The 14,942-nt window shown below is 44.8% G+C and overlaps 1 protein-coding gene across 1 annotated transcript in view; it reads right to left on the bottom strand.

Annotated features, from left to right (window-relative positions):
• The window catches only part of LOC124613832 (titin homolog), a 1,109,199-nt gene that overhangs the window by 349,726 nt on the left and 744,531 nt on the right, over positions 1-14,942 (bottom strand). Inside the window, exon 20 of the mRNA XM_047142555.1 lies at positions 11,531-11,699. Within this exon, the coding sequence (XP_046998511.1) occupies positions 11,531-11,699 (169 nt within the window). The remainder of the gene's footprint in view (positions 1-11,530; positions 11,700-14,942) is intronic.

Genomic DNA, 14,942 nt, shown 5'->3' with positions numbered 1-14,942 from the left:
CTAATGACGGATGCTATAGAAGGAATGGTGAATGGAAGAAGAAGAAGAGGACGCAGAAGATACTAGATGGTGGATAGTAAAAGGATAGTAAACAGTTATGAGAAATCGAAGACGGTAGCAAATGTGAAGCATTGCGTGGAGAGCTGGATATGAAGACGTGTCCTAGGTCAGAACGGTGATGGTGGTGATGTGATTTTTAAATTATTTCTGCACGACATTGTAATGTCGTTTCACAGCAAATATGCAATACTAGTCACTTATTCGACTGCATAATATATTTTGAAAATTCCCATCCCTCTCTTCAATCATTTCCATTCATTTTTAAAGGCACGCCACGCCCATCCAGGCTAACAAACAGAAAACATTAGTCCATCGAGAGGACGTAGTCCTTCAATACATTGGCAGACGTGAAGACAGTATAGATCGTATCTCCACAGATAACGACGCCCAAACCGTGTTCTAGAAACAGCGTTGTAGTTTTGGGACGCATTGGATACCTCGATGTTCAATAGCAGGTCAGGATGGCGATACAGAATGGACAGTCAGAAAAACACGATTTTTGATTCATGGAAGACGGAGTTTGCAGGTTCTGGACAGAACAACAAAAAAACACGATTTTTGATTCATGGAAGACGGAGTTTGCAGGTTCTGGACAAAACAACAACAACAAACCAAGTATGCTTTTAAAAGAAGATCTTATGGCAAGTGTTTTGAGTTTTGCATGGCAAAAGATGTTACTCAAAAGCAACTAATGTTGCAAACATATAATGCGAGTGGCAGAATCGAGAACTCCAGGTGGTCGTTCACAAATAGGAGGAGTTGGAAGAGCGTTTGAATGGAATGGATACAGTTTTGAAAAGAGATTATGAGATGAACATCAACAAAAATAAATCAAGCGGAATGGTTTTGCAATCCTAAAACCATTTTAAATGTTCACCGTATTCTGATACACTCTTCATTTAAAATGGCCTATACTGCATCATGTATTACGTTACATTAATGACCAGTTGCGGCCTGTGGCCGTTTTCAAATGCCTGTGATAAGACTGTCAAGAAATTAAAAGCGTAAAACACTTTCTTGAACATCGTTACACTGTTTGATGTCGCGTCGGTGAAATGTGTGTCATTTTTGAAACTCATTTACTGCTACGTGGAAACAGGTGCGATAAAGATCATCTTGTAAAAAGAATTTGGCAGCCTGCGGTGCAATGGTTTTAACACTCAGAAACGACGTCGACACTGAGGACCTACACGTAAAGGGAAACGGAATGTAGTCGAATGAAATCAGGTGGAGCTGGAAGAATTAGGTTGGGGAAAAAAGGCGCTACATTTAGTAGATAAGTTCTGTTATCTGGGAGCAAAATAAGTGACGATGTCCGAAATACAGCGGATTTAAAATGCATACTTGCAATAGCAAAAACAGCAGTCCTGAAAAAGAGAAATCTGTTCAAGTCGAATACAGACTTAAGTGATTAGAAATTTGAGTGAATATATCTGTCTGGACACCAAATAGCTCAGAGGAGCAGAGAGTGGATGCTTTTGAAATGTATTGTTACAGGAGAATGCTGAAGATTAGATAGGAGGATCGGAGAGCTTATGAAGTGGTTCTGAATCGAACTGGGGAGGAAAGAAATTAGTGGCACACTTCAGTAAGAGGAGGGATCTGCTAATGTGACACATCCTAAAGCGGCAAGGAATCGTCATTCGTTGATGGAGGAAAATATGTGTGTGTGTGTGTGTGTATGTTGGGGGGCGGGGGATTTAGATGGAGGCGCAGACTTGATTGTGGGAAAATGAATGCATGTTGCGGTGGTTACACAGTGAAGAAGAAAGAAGGGGCCCGCAGGGGTAGACTAGCGTAGGGGGTTGTGCCAGAGTAGTCTTTGGACTGAAGATCGCAACAACAGTAGAACCACGACATACGTTGTACCAGTTGAGCGGACGGCACGCGTAATCCGTTTACTTTTCTTGATTCCCAAGGCTGCTATGGTAATTTAAAAAATCAGCACGATGCACTTTAATTCAAGTGTGAAGGGAAGCAACGAAGTGGCCATCGGTATGGTGTGGTCCAGTAAGCTCTGGTGGGCTGCAGCATAATCCTGCGTAGACGAACACCTGTCAACATACATCCACTACGTGACTGAGCAAGTTATGCAGAAACGAGTCTTCGAGTTTTGCGTGGGAAGACGATCGATCGGTGTTACGAGGGTACGAGGCAGTGGGAGTAATATTCACAAATTAGAAGCTGTTTGCTACGCAACTGGTTCTACTGTTGATGCTTACGTCCGAACTGCGGTTTAAATCAATCGTGGCGTCCCATTTAGCTTGTACAGGGAGTTGAGCTGTCCAGAGGTTTTGACAGCTGCTGAAACGTACAAAGCTGTTAAGCATAAACCATTAGCTCAACATATATGACAGCGTGTGGGAAACGATAGTGAGTATTGTTTGAAATCTTGGAGTTTCGCGAATAAAGTTTGAGAGCGGAATCTAAGATCATTCTGCTTTTTCCAAGTAAACGACTCACTGCGATCACAAAGATGAAATCAGAGAAATGGGGACATTTATTCCAGTTTCTTGAAGATTAGATGGGTAGATCACATAGCTAATGAGGAGGTATTGAATAGGATTGGGGAGAAGAGAACTTTGTGTGCAACCTGTCATCGAACTATCCGGCATACGTTAGGAGCCAGGAGTCCTTAATGACAAACTGCCGCACGCTGTATAGCCCTGAAACTAGACATAGCTAGTAAATAGAGATTTAAAGTGTAACTGTGGAAGATTTATTTCCTGAAACTTTGTTTTCTCATCGTCCACGATTGGAATACGAAATCTGCCAAACACGTCGTTGCTCTACAACATATGCCACACCCCGCGTGCCCACACAGGTGCTGTTTAGTGCTGGGGACAGGTGTTCAGAGCGACCGAGAGTGCAGCTTGTGGTCGCACCAGTCGATATCCTTCTAAGGCGCCAACACGGCAACGCGGCCGGCGACGTTTTCGTGGATAGACTTCGACAGCGAGCGCCAAACATTTCCATAGCTATCTGGACCGGGCGTGGGACCGTTTGTCACGGGCTGACCAGCTGAGAGAGTCCTGTTCCGACGCGTTCCCCAGTGTTCCTTGTCGGTTCTCTGGGCCGGACACATGTGTCGCCGTGTAGCCAGATACTCTATAATGGGATGCTGGCGCCACGTCTCGCTATTAGCAAGTCCTTCTATAATCTGTGACCAGTGACTAATTTCCAAGTCAGAAACGATATATAACGCATTGTAGGGAAGCAGCCTACTCACGCCGTAGTAAATTCACATCAGTCTTTCCATTGTGTGCCAGCCAGTCCGCTGTAACTAGCTCTGACGTCATAAATGTTGCGCAATACTTTGAAAATCAAGCAAATAGCCTGAAACGGTTCTAGCATGTCAGGAGTAATACTAAATTAATATGTGTTGAATATCAGTTCGATAACTTTAACCATTTTCGAAATTTGGACGTTCTTCTGTAAAAATCATTGGCGCAACAGAAAAGAGCTAGAAACTTAAAAATTTATATTTAGATTCCTTTTTCATAATAATTTAGTAGAAACAGTATTCTGGATCTCACAAATTAAGATTTTAGTTGAAATTCATAATTTTCTGGTTTTTGTCTTAAAAATTAAGGAAGCAAGATAGATTAAGTAGGCTAATAAATAAGGCTAGGATGTTTATATTTAAGTAGAATGGAGATCCGCTATAACCATAAAGATATGAGAAGTTTCATTTGAATAACTATAAAACTATAGCGATAGCGTATCTCCAAAGGGAAAGTTCAGAGCTCGTCTACTGCGTGCAGTGTAATTAAATTAATTCTCTCGCCCAAAATATTTAACTTAGCCACGTCAAACTTTTATTATGATTACTTACCTGTGTGTTGAATGCACATTTCAATTGAGAGCTTCATCGGCCATCAGCAAAAGAAGCTATGATTTATTCAATAACTTAATGTGGTGCATTACTAGCCTGGCGGCTAGTCGGGAGAGCCGATTTGATCAGGCATTCCCTTAGCCGTCCGCACCGCGGCTTTATATATATGAACGCTGCGCGAGAAAAGAAGGCCCCAGTTCTCTCCAGACGCTGAATAGCACGCCACCTGTGTCGGGAGTCGCGTCGTGTCGGTATCATTGCTATAAACAGCCTCGGATGCCGTATTAAGTTACTCGGGATACGCGTAACCATGAAATCATTTTCGAGTGAAGTGTTAATTCTGGGTTGACTTTAATTATCTATCTTCAGTTTGCGTATGTCGTATTTTCAGGTGCCGTCGCGGGACAGACATTCTACCATTATTTAGCGTGGCGTTTGATGAACATTAACATCAAATTACGGCGAGCATTCACTTAAACATTTAATTTGAACAGTTATAGTTGCATCAGCGCATTAGACTCTGAACTGCTCTGATAGTCAGATTGTGTGGATTCTTCTTTTTTTTTTTATCTGTGACTTTCAGAATATACTGAACTATTTTTAATCAAAATCGTTTTTGATTATGAATCCCAGACAATCTCCTAATTTCTCAGAGCTATAAGTTGTAGCTATAAGTGTATTTCTCAGATGAAGTGGGCACTAGGAACTACTAATTACAGGCTTCACGTTTTGCTAATCACTTTCTGGTTGCCAATATTGTAGTTAGAGAGCCAGTGTTGAGAACGGCAAAAGACAGCATAAATAATAGGAACATTTTATAAAACAATAATTCTACCCGCCGCCCCACAGCATCTAGTACGAAGAAGAGCGAAGAGGCGCCGATGTTGTTCTCGATATAGATCGTTCGGTATGTTCTAGCAATAAACAACTCCGAGAAGGAATAGTACTTCGTCTTCTCGGCGCAAGCAGTAATGAAGTTATCATGCACAACAGAATGAATCGCAAAGTTATATAATGATACTTAAAATATACCACGCTTTAGAGACTGGTTCATTGTGTAATAACACGCAACGCTACTTTGCAAGACCATGCCACCTAACAAATCCGATTTGCTTTACTTTACGGCTTCGACTTTCATCTTGCGAGTACCTGTGATAAAAGTTACTTACACATACTCTGATATTTTGATTATACATACAGCACTTCCTCAGATTTTATTTGCCTGTTTTGGATGCCACTTTTGCTTGACTGTAGTTACGAAATTTTTATCACATTTGCGAGGAGATACGTCCGCCACTGCTACAGACTTGTCATTTCATGGTTTCGTGAATGCCTAGGAGATTGTGTTTGCGCTGAAGGGAGATGCCCTTTCCACACAATTCCTTGCTTCATCGCATCTGTAGGTACTTATTTAAAGACGCTGAACCAAGCTACTCCAGCATGCTGGAAGTTCGTACATACTTAAATACTCTTAGGAAATTCGTACGTACGTTCAAAAGACATTTCACTCATAATTGAAGGAAAATGTAGAAAAGATTGAATACTTTAGTAGGACTGTGAATAGAGGAACTTTTACACATGTATGTTAATAAGACAAATTAATGCTTTAAGAAGTCTCTCGTTTGGACTGTAATGCATGCTCGCGTAACACAAAGAAATGCGTTACGAATACTATAAATCTGAATCCCTCCTGCAATGGTAGTGAGTCATACTCAATAGTTGGTCAAACCGGAGGTTTTTACGCCAGGCCGTTTGCTGATCTCGCCTCATATTCAGGATGGAAAGAGAAGAGCATTAGCTTTTGATGTCCCGTCGAAGACGAGGTTATTGGAGCAAGATCAAGCTCTGACTGGATAAGTTCAGAGAAGGAAATTGGCTGAGTCAATTTGGTTGGTTGCCAACGGCCTTGCCGCAATGGTAACACCGGTTTCCGTCAGTTCGCCGAAGTTAAGCGCTGTCCGGCTGGGCTAGCACTTGGATGGGTGACCATCCCGTCTGCCGAGCGCCGTTGGCAAGCGGAGCGCACTCAGCCCTTGTGAGGCAAACGGAGGAGCTACTTGATTGAGAAGTAGCGGCTCCGGTCTCAGAAACTGACATACGGCCGGGAGAGCGGTGTGCTGACCACATGCCCCTCCATATCCGCATCCAGTGACGCCTGTGGGATGAGGATGACACGGCGGCCGGTCGGTACCATTGGGTCTCCATGGCCTGTTCGGGAGGAGTTTAGTTTTAGTTTAGTTAATTTGGTTGGTTGGTTGATTCGGGAGAGGCGACTAAACAGCGTATTAGGGAAGGTTGGGGAAGGAAGGAGGTCGTGCCCTTTCACAGGAACCACCCCGGCATTTACCTGAAGCAAATTAGGGAAATCATGGGAAACCTAAATCAGGATGGCCGGACGCGGATTTGAGCCGTCATCCTCCCGTCTGCAAAATGGCTCTGAGCACTATGGGACTCAACTGCTGTGCTCATAAGTCCCCTAGAACTTAGAACTACTTAAACCTAACTAACCTAAGGACATCACACACATCCATGCCCGAGGCAGGATTCGAACCTGCGACCGTAGCGGTCGTGCGGTTCCAGACTGTAGCGCCTTTAACCGCTCGGCCACTACGGCCGGCTTCCCGTGTGCAAACCACTGCACCACCTCGCTCGGTGTGTCCATTTGAAATAAGTCATCCTTATGAAACCACGATAAACCTACGAGGGTTGTTTTTTAAGTAAGGGCCGTTTTTATTTTTAAAAAAAGATACAAATACTTTTGTTAAAAAACTTTTATTTTCTGATTCTACACACTTTTATCTATTTTTCTACATAGTTGCCTTGTTTATTTAAGCACTTGTCATACCGTACAACTAAGTTTTTAATTCCCTCTTCAAAGAATTCGGCCGCCTGCTCCGACAGCCAAGAGTTCATGGCCGCTTTCACTTCATCGTCGTCATTGAAGCGCTGCCCGCCAAGATGGTGTTTCAGGTACCGGAAAAGGTGAAAATCGCTAGGAGCAAGGTCGGGGCTGTATGGTGCATGGTCCAAAACTTCCCAGCCAAAAGAATCAATCAAATCCCGAGTCTTTTGAGAGGTGTGAGGCCTAGCGTTATGGTGCAGGAGCAAAACTCCTTTTGTCAGCATGCCGCGCCTTTTGTTTTGAATTGCTCTGCGGAGCTTCTTTAGAGTTGCACAGTAGGCATCTGAGTTGATTGTCGTTCCTCGTGGCATAAAGTCCACTAGCAAAACACCGCGCCGGCCCCAGAAAACAGTTGCCATAATCTTGCGCTTTGACAGCGTCTGTTTGGCTTTGACCTTGACGGGTGAGGTTGTGTGTCGCCATTCCATCGATTGTCGCTTGCTTTCGGGAGTGTTATGGGATACCTATGTTTCATCTCCAGTGACAATTTGACTCAACATGTCATCCCCTTCTTCCTCGTAACGAATCAAAAAGTCCAATGAAGTGGCAAATCTCTTCCCTTTGTGGTCCTCTGTGAGGAGTATGGGTACCCACCGAGAACACAGTTTCTTAAAGTTCAGGTTTTCAGACACAATTTTGTACAAAACCGATCTCGAAACTTTTGGAAATTCCAATGAAAGAGTGGATATTGTGAATCTTCTGTCCTCACGAATCTATGTTTCGACTGCAGCCACCAAATCATCAGTGATCACAGAGGGCCGGCCTGAGCGTTCTTCGTCATGGACGTTTTGACGGCCATTTTTAAACTCTCTAACCCATTGACGCACTTTACCTTCACTCATTGCATTCAAGCCATAAACTTCTGTTAACTGACGATGAATTTCTGCAGCTGATAGGCTTCTCGCGGTCAAAAAACGTATCACTGACCGTATCTCACACGCGGCGGGCGATTGAGTAGTCGTAAACATTATAAAGCAGCACAGCGATGCGTACACGTCAGCTACAGAGCTGCAACTTGCATCAGTGTGAACGGGAAGGATGCCGGCAAGTGGCGCGGTGGCTTGATGCGGCGTCCGCGCGAACTACGGGACTATACGCGCGAACGGCCCTTACTTAAAAAACAACCCTCGTACAACTGAATGGCCGGACGGCGATTCAAACTGAAACCCTCGCAAACACGAGACAAATGTCTAAGCACTGAGGCGAGTGGCTCGGTAAACGCGTTCAGATTTCTTCTGTAACTGTAAACCATCGCATGCGTAAAATGTTCAGTCTATCCCGCATTGTTAGCGACAGTCACTACCGGGTAATTTGTAGATGTGACTATTGGCGTAGTATAGGTTTATGTGAAATAGCAGTAACGCCGTTTGCCTATTAATTGTGGCCATTGTGGTGTCCGGCTCCGTAGCGTAGCGGTAGCGTACCGCCTACCACGTGGGGGGCCCGGGTTTGATTCCCGGCAGGGGACTTGGTGTTGTGTGTCCTTCATCATCATTTTCATCATCATTGACTCGCAAGTCGCCGACGTCGCCTCCCGGCCAACAATGCCATACGATCATTTTCATTTTTGTGGCCATTGTGATACACCCGTTTTGGTTCAGTGTTATCTCTCGAGGGGCATTGAAATGAAAACCGAGCGCCCACCATGGAATGGTTCCATTCGAAAGTAATCGCAACACGCGTTAAGACATTCATCCCACTGGGAGGCGAGCCGATCAATTCCTGTTTTGTAGATCGCGGTCGGCCGCAGATGGATCCACAACTGCACCGACTCTTGCGCTTCCTCGTCCGACTGATACCGACGTACGTGCCTGTTTTTCTTCAGGTCGCCAAAGACGCGGAAATCAGACGGTGAAAGATCCAGGCTGCACGGAGGATGTTGCAGCGTTTCCCAACCAAATCGCTGAAGCGCAGTCTTCGTTCGATTGGCAGTGTGGGGTCGGGCGTTACCGCGCGACAGGGTGAATCTGTGCGATAGCGAATGGGCGTTTTGACTTTATAGCGCGTCCCAGTTTCTGCAAAGTGTCTTCATAGCGCTGCACATTGACTCTTGTTCCACGCTGGAGAAACTCGACGAGCAGAGGACCCCTGCAGTCGAAGGTCACCATGACCTTGCCAGAACTTGTGTAAACAGATTTGGACTTCTTTTGCTTGCGAAAGGTGGGAAGTTTCCACCGTTGCCTTTGCCGTTTACACCCGGCCTGTCGGCATGCACGATAACGCCCGCCCCCATACTGAAAGCTACGCATCAGCGATTTCGTGGGGAAACACTGCAACATCCACCTTACAGCCCAGATCTTTCAGAGTGGGATTTTCACGTCTTTGGCGACCTGAAGAAAGACATGCGTGGACTTCGGCTTCAGTCTGACGAGGAAGTGCGAGAGTGGGTGCGGTCGTGCATCCGTCAGCGGCCGACCGCGTTCTGCGAAACGGAACTAAAAAAATGGCTCTGAGCACTATGGGACTCAACTTCTAAGGTCACCAGTCCCCTAGAACTTAGAACTACTTAAACCTAACTAACCTAAGGACATCACACACATAGGTGTAGGTGTTTGGTTATTGAATGGTTTACTAAAGGCGCGCCTCAGGCTCTATGACGTATGAGGGCGTATCAGGTTTTAGCTTACTACGTTTACATGATACAATGTGTTCTCGAAGGGGAACAGAAAGAGGAAAATAAATCTTTAGGGCTTTCCTTCTCATACCGTTCGTTAGGTCTCCTCTGACCTGCGGTTCTGGATGACTTTTTTGAACTGTACGCCTATCCCCAAACCTCTCCAGTCGTTTTCCTTCGGCCCTCTTCCTTCCACCGAGCGAGGTGGCGCAGTGGTTAGCACACTGGACTCGCATTCGGGAGGACGACGGTTCAATCCTGCGTCCGGCCATCCTGATTTAGGTTTTCCGTGATTTCCCTAAATCGCTTCAGGCAAATGCTGGGATGGTTCCTTTGAAAGGGCACGGCCAACTTACTTCCACAACCTTCCCTAATCCGATGAGACCGATAATCTCGCAGATTGGTCTCCTCCCCTCGAATCAACCAACCAACCTCTTCCTTCCGCTTCAACTCTTCTGCTAGGAAAAGGAGCCACTGGCTACGAAAGCTTGTAAACGTTCAGTCCTTTTGTGTGTGTGTGTGTGTGTTCCCCTGCCCCCGCTATATTCACAACCGATACAAATGAGATACATGTTTGCACCTGTTACTGTCTTTCAAAGTAGTCACCAGCGTTGTGTAGAACCCGTTGCCAGCGATGTGGAAGACATAGTATACCGTTAGCAGAGACTGTTCTGTTGATGGTGCGAATGGAGCGGTCTACTGCCTGTCGAATCTCTGGAACAGTTCTGAAGTGAATGCCACGAAGTGGTTCCTTCATCTTTGGAATCAAATCAAACTCACAAGGACTTAAGTCTGGGGAGTATGGTGGCTGGTACAGTACTTCCCAGTCCCATCGACCGAACAGAGCAGCCACAGCTCGCGCTGTATGCGCCCGCTCATTGTCGTGCAAAATGATGGGTGGGTTGTGCAGAAGGTGACGCCGCTTCTTTCGCAAAGCTGGTCACAGATGACTTAAGTCCTTGTGACTTTGATTTAATTTCGAAGATGAAGGAACCACTTCGCGGCATTCGCTTCAGAACTGTTCCAGAGATTCGACAGGCAGTAGACCGCTCCATTCGCACCATCAACAGAACAGGCTCTACTAACGGTATACTACGCCATCCACATCGCTGGCAACGGGTTCTACACAACGCTGGTGGCTACTTTGAGAGACAGTAACAGGTGCAAACATGTAACTGTTTTGTATCGGTTGTGAATAAATAGTTGCCACTAGGTTTTCTTGCTATCTGGGACAGATACATCTACATTTATACTCCGCAAGCCACCCAACGGTGTACGGCGGAGTCACTGTCTTTACCTCCGTTTCCTGTTCCAGTCGCGTATGGTTCGCGGGAAGAACGACTGCCGGAAAGCCTCCGTGCGCGCTCGAATCTCTCTAATTTTACATACGCGTTCTTCTCGGGAGGTATAAGTAGGGGGAAGCAATATATTCGATTCCTCATCCAGAAACGCACCCTCTCGAAACGTGGACAGCAAGCTACACCGCGATGCAGAGCGCCACTCGAGTTTGCTAAACATCTCCTTAACGCTATGACGCTTACCAAATAACCCTGTGACGAAACGCGCCGCTCTTCTTTGGATCTTCTCTATCTCCTCTGTCAACCTGACCTGGTACGGATCCCACACTGATGAGCAATACTCAAGTATAGGTCGAACGAGTGTTTTGTAAGCCACCTCCATTGTTGATGGACTACATTTTCTAAGGACTCTCCGAGTGAATCTCAACCTCGTACCCGCCTTACCAACAATTAATTTTATATGATCATTCCACTTCAAATCGTTCCGCACGCATACTCCCAGATATTTTACAGAAGTAACTGCTACCAGTGTTTGTTCCGCTATCATATAATCATACAATAAAGGACCCTTCTTTCTATATATTCGCAATACTCAAGCTTTAATGTTAAGGGTAAGGGTCAGTTTTGCGAGGGGCGGGGAGGGGGTGGGGGGGGATTTGTTGTTAGTTTCGAGTATCGTGCAATGCTTGATAGCGTTGTCATAGGTTAGGTCGTCGTAAACAGAGTCAGTCCAGGGCCAATGCTGGGCTGGGTTAGACGAAGCGGTGCAAGTCCGAGATCAGTGAGTAGACTAGACGATAGAAGATGAGGGAATGGCCTACCTTTGGCGTAGATCTGCAGCGAGATCACGGCCTTGGCCTCCCCATGGCAGTTGCGGGCGACGACGGAGTAGGCGCCGGTGAAGTCTAGCTTGGCGTGCGGGATCTCCAGCTGGTAGCACGGGCCGTCACCCTGGCGGCGGAAGTGCGCCGCGTCCCGGTAGTAGTCGGGCTGTGGGCAGCCAGGCAGGGGGCGCGATATCAGCCGCGTGGCAACAACACAGCACAGCACAGCACAAGCTTCTGGCTCAGGTGCGAGGGGTGGTCAGTAAGTAGCGCAACACATTCGTTTATTCACAACTCCAACACACCATATTATTCCTCACTATTTTGGCTGTAAAACCCCATTTTTCAACATAATCTACATTCCATGCGAGGGCCTTACGCCACCTTACTGGCAGGGCCAGTATGCCCCCACTCTACTGGTCGACGTCGGAACCAGCGTCTTGCTGCATCAATAATGTCCCCATAATCCGCGTACTGCTTCATTGATTGTGTTCCCTCAATCACCTCGGATGAGAATGTCTGCACGTTCCAACACTGCAGGAGCAACGACTGCGTGCTGCCGGTTTGTGCGACAATGTTGCGACGATGACAGACGCCTCGGCCAACGACTCACCGTGCTTTTGTTCACTGCCAGGTCTCCGTAGACATTCCGCAAGAGCCTATGAATGTTTGCGATGCTCCGGTTTCTCGCCAAGAGAAACTCAGTGACAGTTCTCTGCTAGAAACGCAGCTCCGTTACAGGCGCCATTTTGAGGGCTACGTATAGAGCTCCCACCCATCGAAACTTCATCAAACTAACGGGGCTGAAGCAGAACTGTTCCACCATCTACATAACAAATTCCTCATTTTTTCAGCCGAAACTGACCGAGAGTAAAATGTGTTGCATTACTTATTGAACGTCCCTCTTAATTGCGACTGCAGTGCAGATCCGTTTTCAGGATCTGGGCTTGTAATGTGAGCTCTGACACGAGAAACTTTGTGACAAATAACCTTCAAAAATAGTATTGTAGATTAATTTTCCAATTAAAAACCTGTAACTCAGCAACTGAAGTTAAATATTTTACTGTGTATAAAATCTTCGATTGAACGAATTTATGAGATTGAAAAGATGAAAAGAACTGAAAACATCACGTTATCCAACACGACTCCTTAACATTGCCATGAACAACTATATCACAAAAAGTTGAGATTCATGTTCACCCAAAAATCAGTATTTCAATTTTGGAAAAAAGAAAACCGAAATGTAATTATAAGCAACGACAAGACAAATGCAAAATAATAAAGTAAATGTAAATACTGAGCGATTTTTTTATTCAATTAGACTACTTTCACTGACAATCAGCCTTGAAATGAAAGTTGCAAATAATCAACTATATTAATAAACGGCTAAAAAATGTCACCCATTTCCCAGTTGCAGAAAGCCTATCTATTGGCTTACAGGGGCACCAAAAATTTGATTACTTATAATTATGCACCGAATTCAAAATTTTAAAATGCTGTCACAATCTAATCATTAAGAGGTATAATTTAATGTTAGAAGTATAACACGATGAGATAAGTATTGAAGTTAGAAACTTTGTATGTGTGTAACACATAACGCTCCAACTACCCAGACTATAGTCACCCAATACCTAAGGATCCGAGCACTTTGCGGTAACCAAGAAACTCTACACGTAACTTGAAAGCTGTAGGAATCTTCTTGTCATTGACAAGTGATACAAAATAATAAAAGGAAAAATTTATCGCTTAGTACATTCTAGCTTTTCATTGCATCAGGCATTAGACTTTAATCTACTATCTACTACTTCTATATATATATATTCGTAGCACATTTTGCACGGGGCTGTTTCACACAATGGAGTTCGATTCTTTAAAGACTAGGGGGTACTGATGTTCGCAAATTCCTTTGAGTCTATACTTCTTACTACGTATAATGTCTTCATAAGGTGCTCAGCTGCCATACTGCTGTAATAGGAAGGTTGGCAAATTCTTGGAGTTGTTTTCAGTTAACAGTACTGTAATTATTAGCACAAAAAATATACTTTCATAAAAATGCTGTCATAGTTTTAAATACATTTATTTGATTTTTGAACTTCCCATAAAAATGCTCGGTGGTGATCACATGGTCTAGCTTTGACGTCACGAGTCAGTAAACTCCCAGCCACCTTCGGTCGTAAGAGGCCTCGTGCGCTTCCAGCGCTTCAGGAGCTCAAGAACCCGCTTCTGGCAACAGGAAGTAAATATTTCAAGGGTCTCGGTTTGAATGAAATGAGAGATGGAAGAAATAGAACCGACTTCAAACTGACAAAGTTCCGCTAACCATTCCTTTAAAAATCTTTGCTATTTTTCCAACTGAATATTTGACGCAAGGAAACGCCCCGTTTGAGAGGTGAATGCTGACGTAATTCATAAAGGCCGTCGACTGAAAAACTCAGCCGAATAAGGCCACAAAAAATAATGACTTTACCGTTATAAGAGGCCCTCGCCTCAGTATTGAAACAGAGGCATTTTTATTTCAAATTTTTGTGGTGTGACTCCTAGGCTGGACCCTAAACCTTTCAGTACCGTTGGATGTATCTGTTCCACTAGATGATGGCAGAGAAGCATTGGCAGTTTGCTTCATGTTGTTGTTACGCGTCTTCGAGCTTCATTGTAAACCGTCGATTCTGCTCCATTCCTAATTGCAGGATTACTTCTCGCCTGCAGATAGCCAATCCAATGAACACATTTGCAAATCGGGCTGCTGTGGAACCTTCCAGGACAATTCATGTCAATGAAGTGCACGAACTTCCTGACGTTAGTCGCGTGACACACAGACCGCCTGTAATGTGAGTTAAGAACTTGGAAGATGCTGTGTCCACTAATGTGCGTCTACGTGTTCTAGTTTTTAGGCAGTCGTCTCCTGAAATAATGGCGGAAAATATTTTTATATTGTCACTTCAGACTATGAAATTAATTAAAATAACCCCCTTAATGTCTTCACTCCGTAAAATAAAAAAGGTAGAGAAAGGACTAGTAAGCCTGTACGTAGATTCGGGCTAACTGCAGTGAGAAGGAAACGGAGGTGAGAGGTATAGTCAGACGAATGGATGGTCGCTGGAGTAAGGAAATTCCTTGCTGGATTGTAACAGACTTCTGAAAACACCATATAAATGATGAAATGGAAGCGGGAAAGATGACATTACCAGGAGCAACAGCCCTATGTGGATGCCAGATGGCTGACGACGCTGTGTTGTACAATGTAAATCAATTCTATGAGTACTAAATTGCATTTTTTCACATGCGACTGGTAGTTCATTGCAGCCTGCAGTGAGATGATTAGAATTTGACAATGATAGCTCTGAACAATTACACCCAGCAATTCAGGCACAGCTATGTGACGTCACTGCCACATTCTTTGGCTCAGTTA

Source organism: Schistocerca americana, chromosome 4, assembly GCF_021461395.2.
Source record: "Schistocerca americana isolate TAMUIC-IGC-003095 chromosome 4, iqSchAmer2.1, whole genome shotgun sequence".
Taxonomy (NCBI): Eukaryota; Metazoa; Arthropoda; class Insecta; order Orthoptera; family Acrididae; genus Schistocerca; species Schistocerca americana.
The sequence above is the reverse complement of the archived record's forward strand: the minus strand, read 5'-3'. Positions and strand labels throughout refer to the sequence as shown.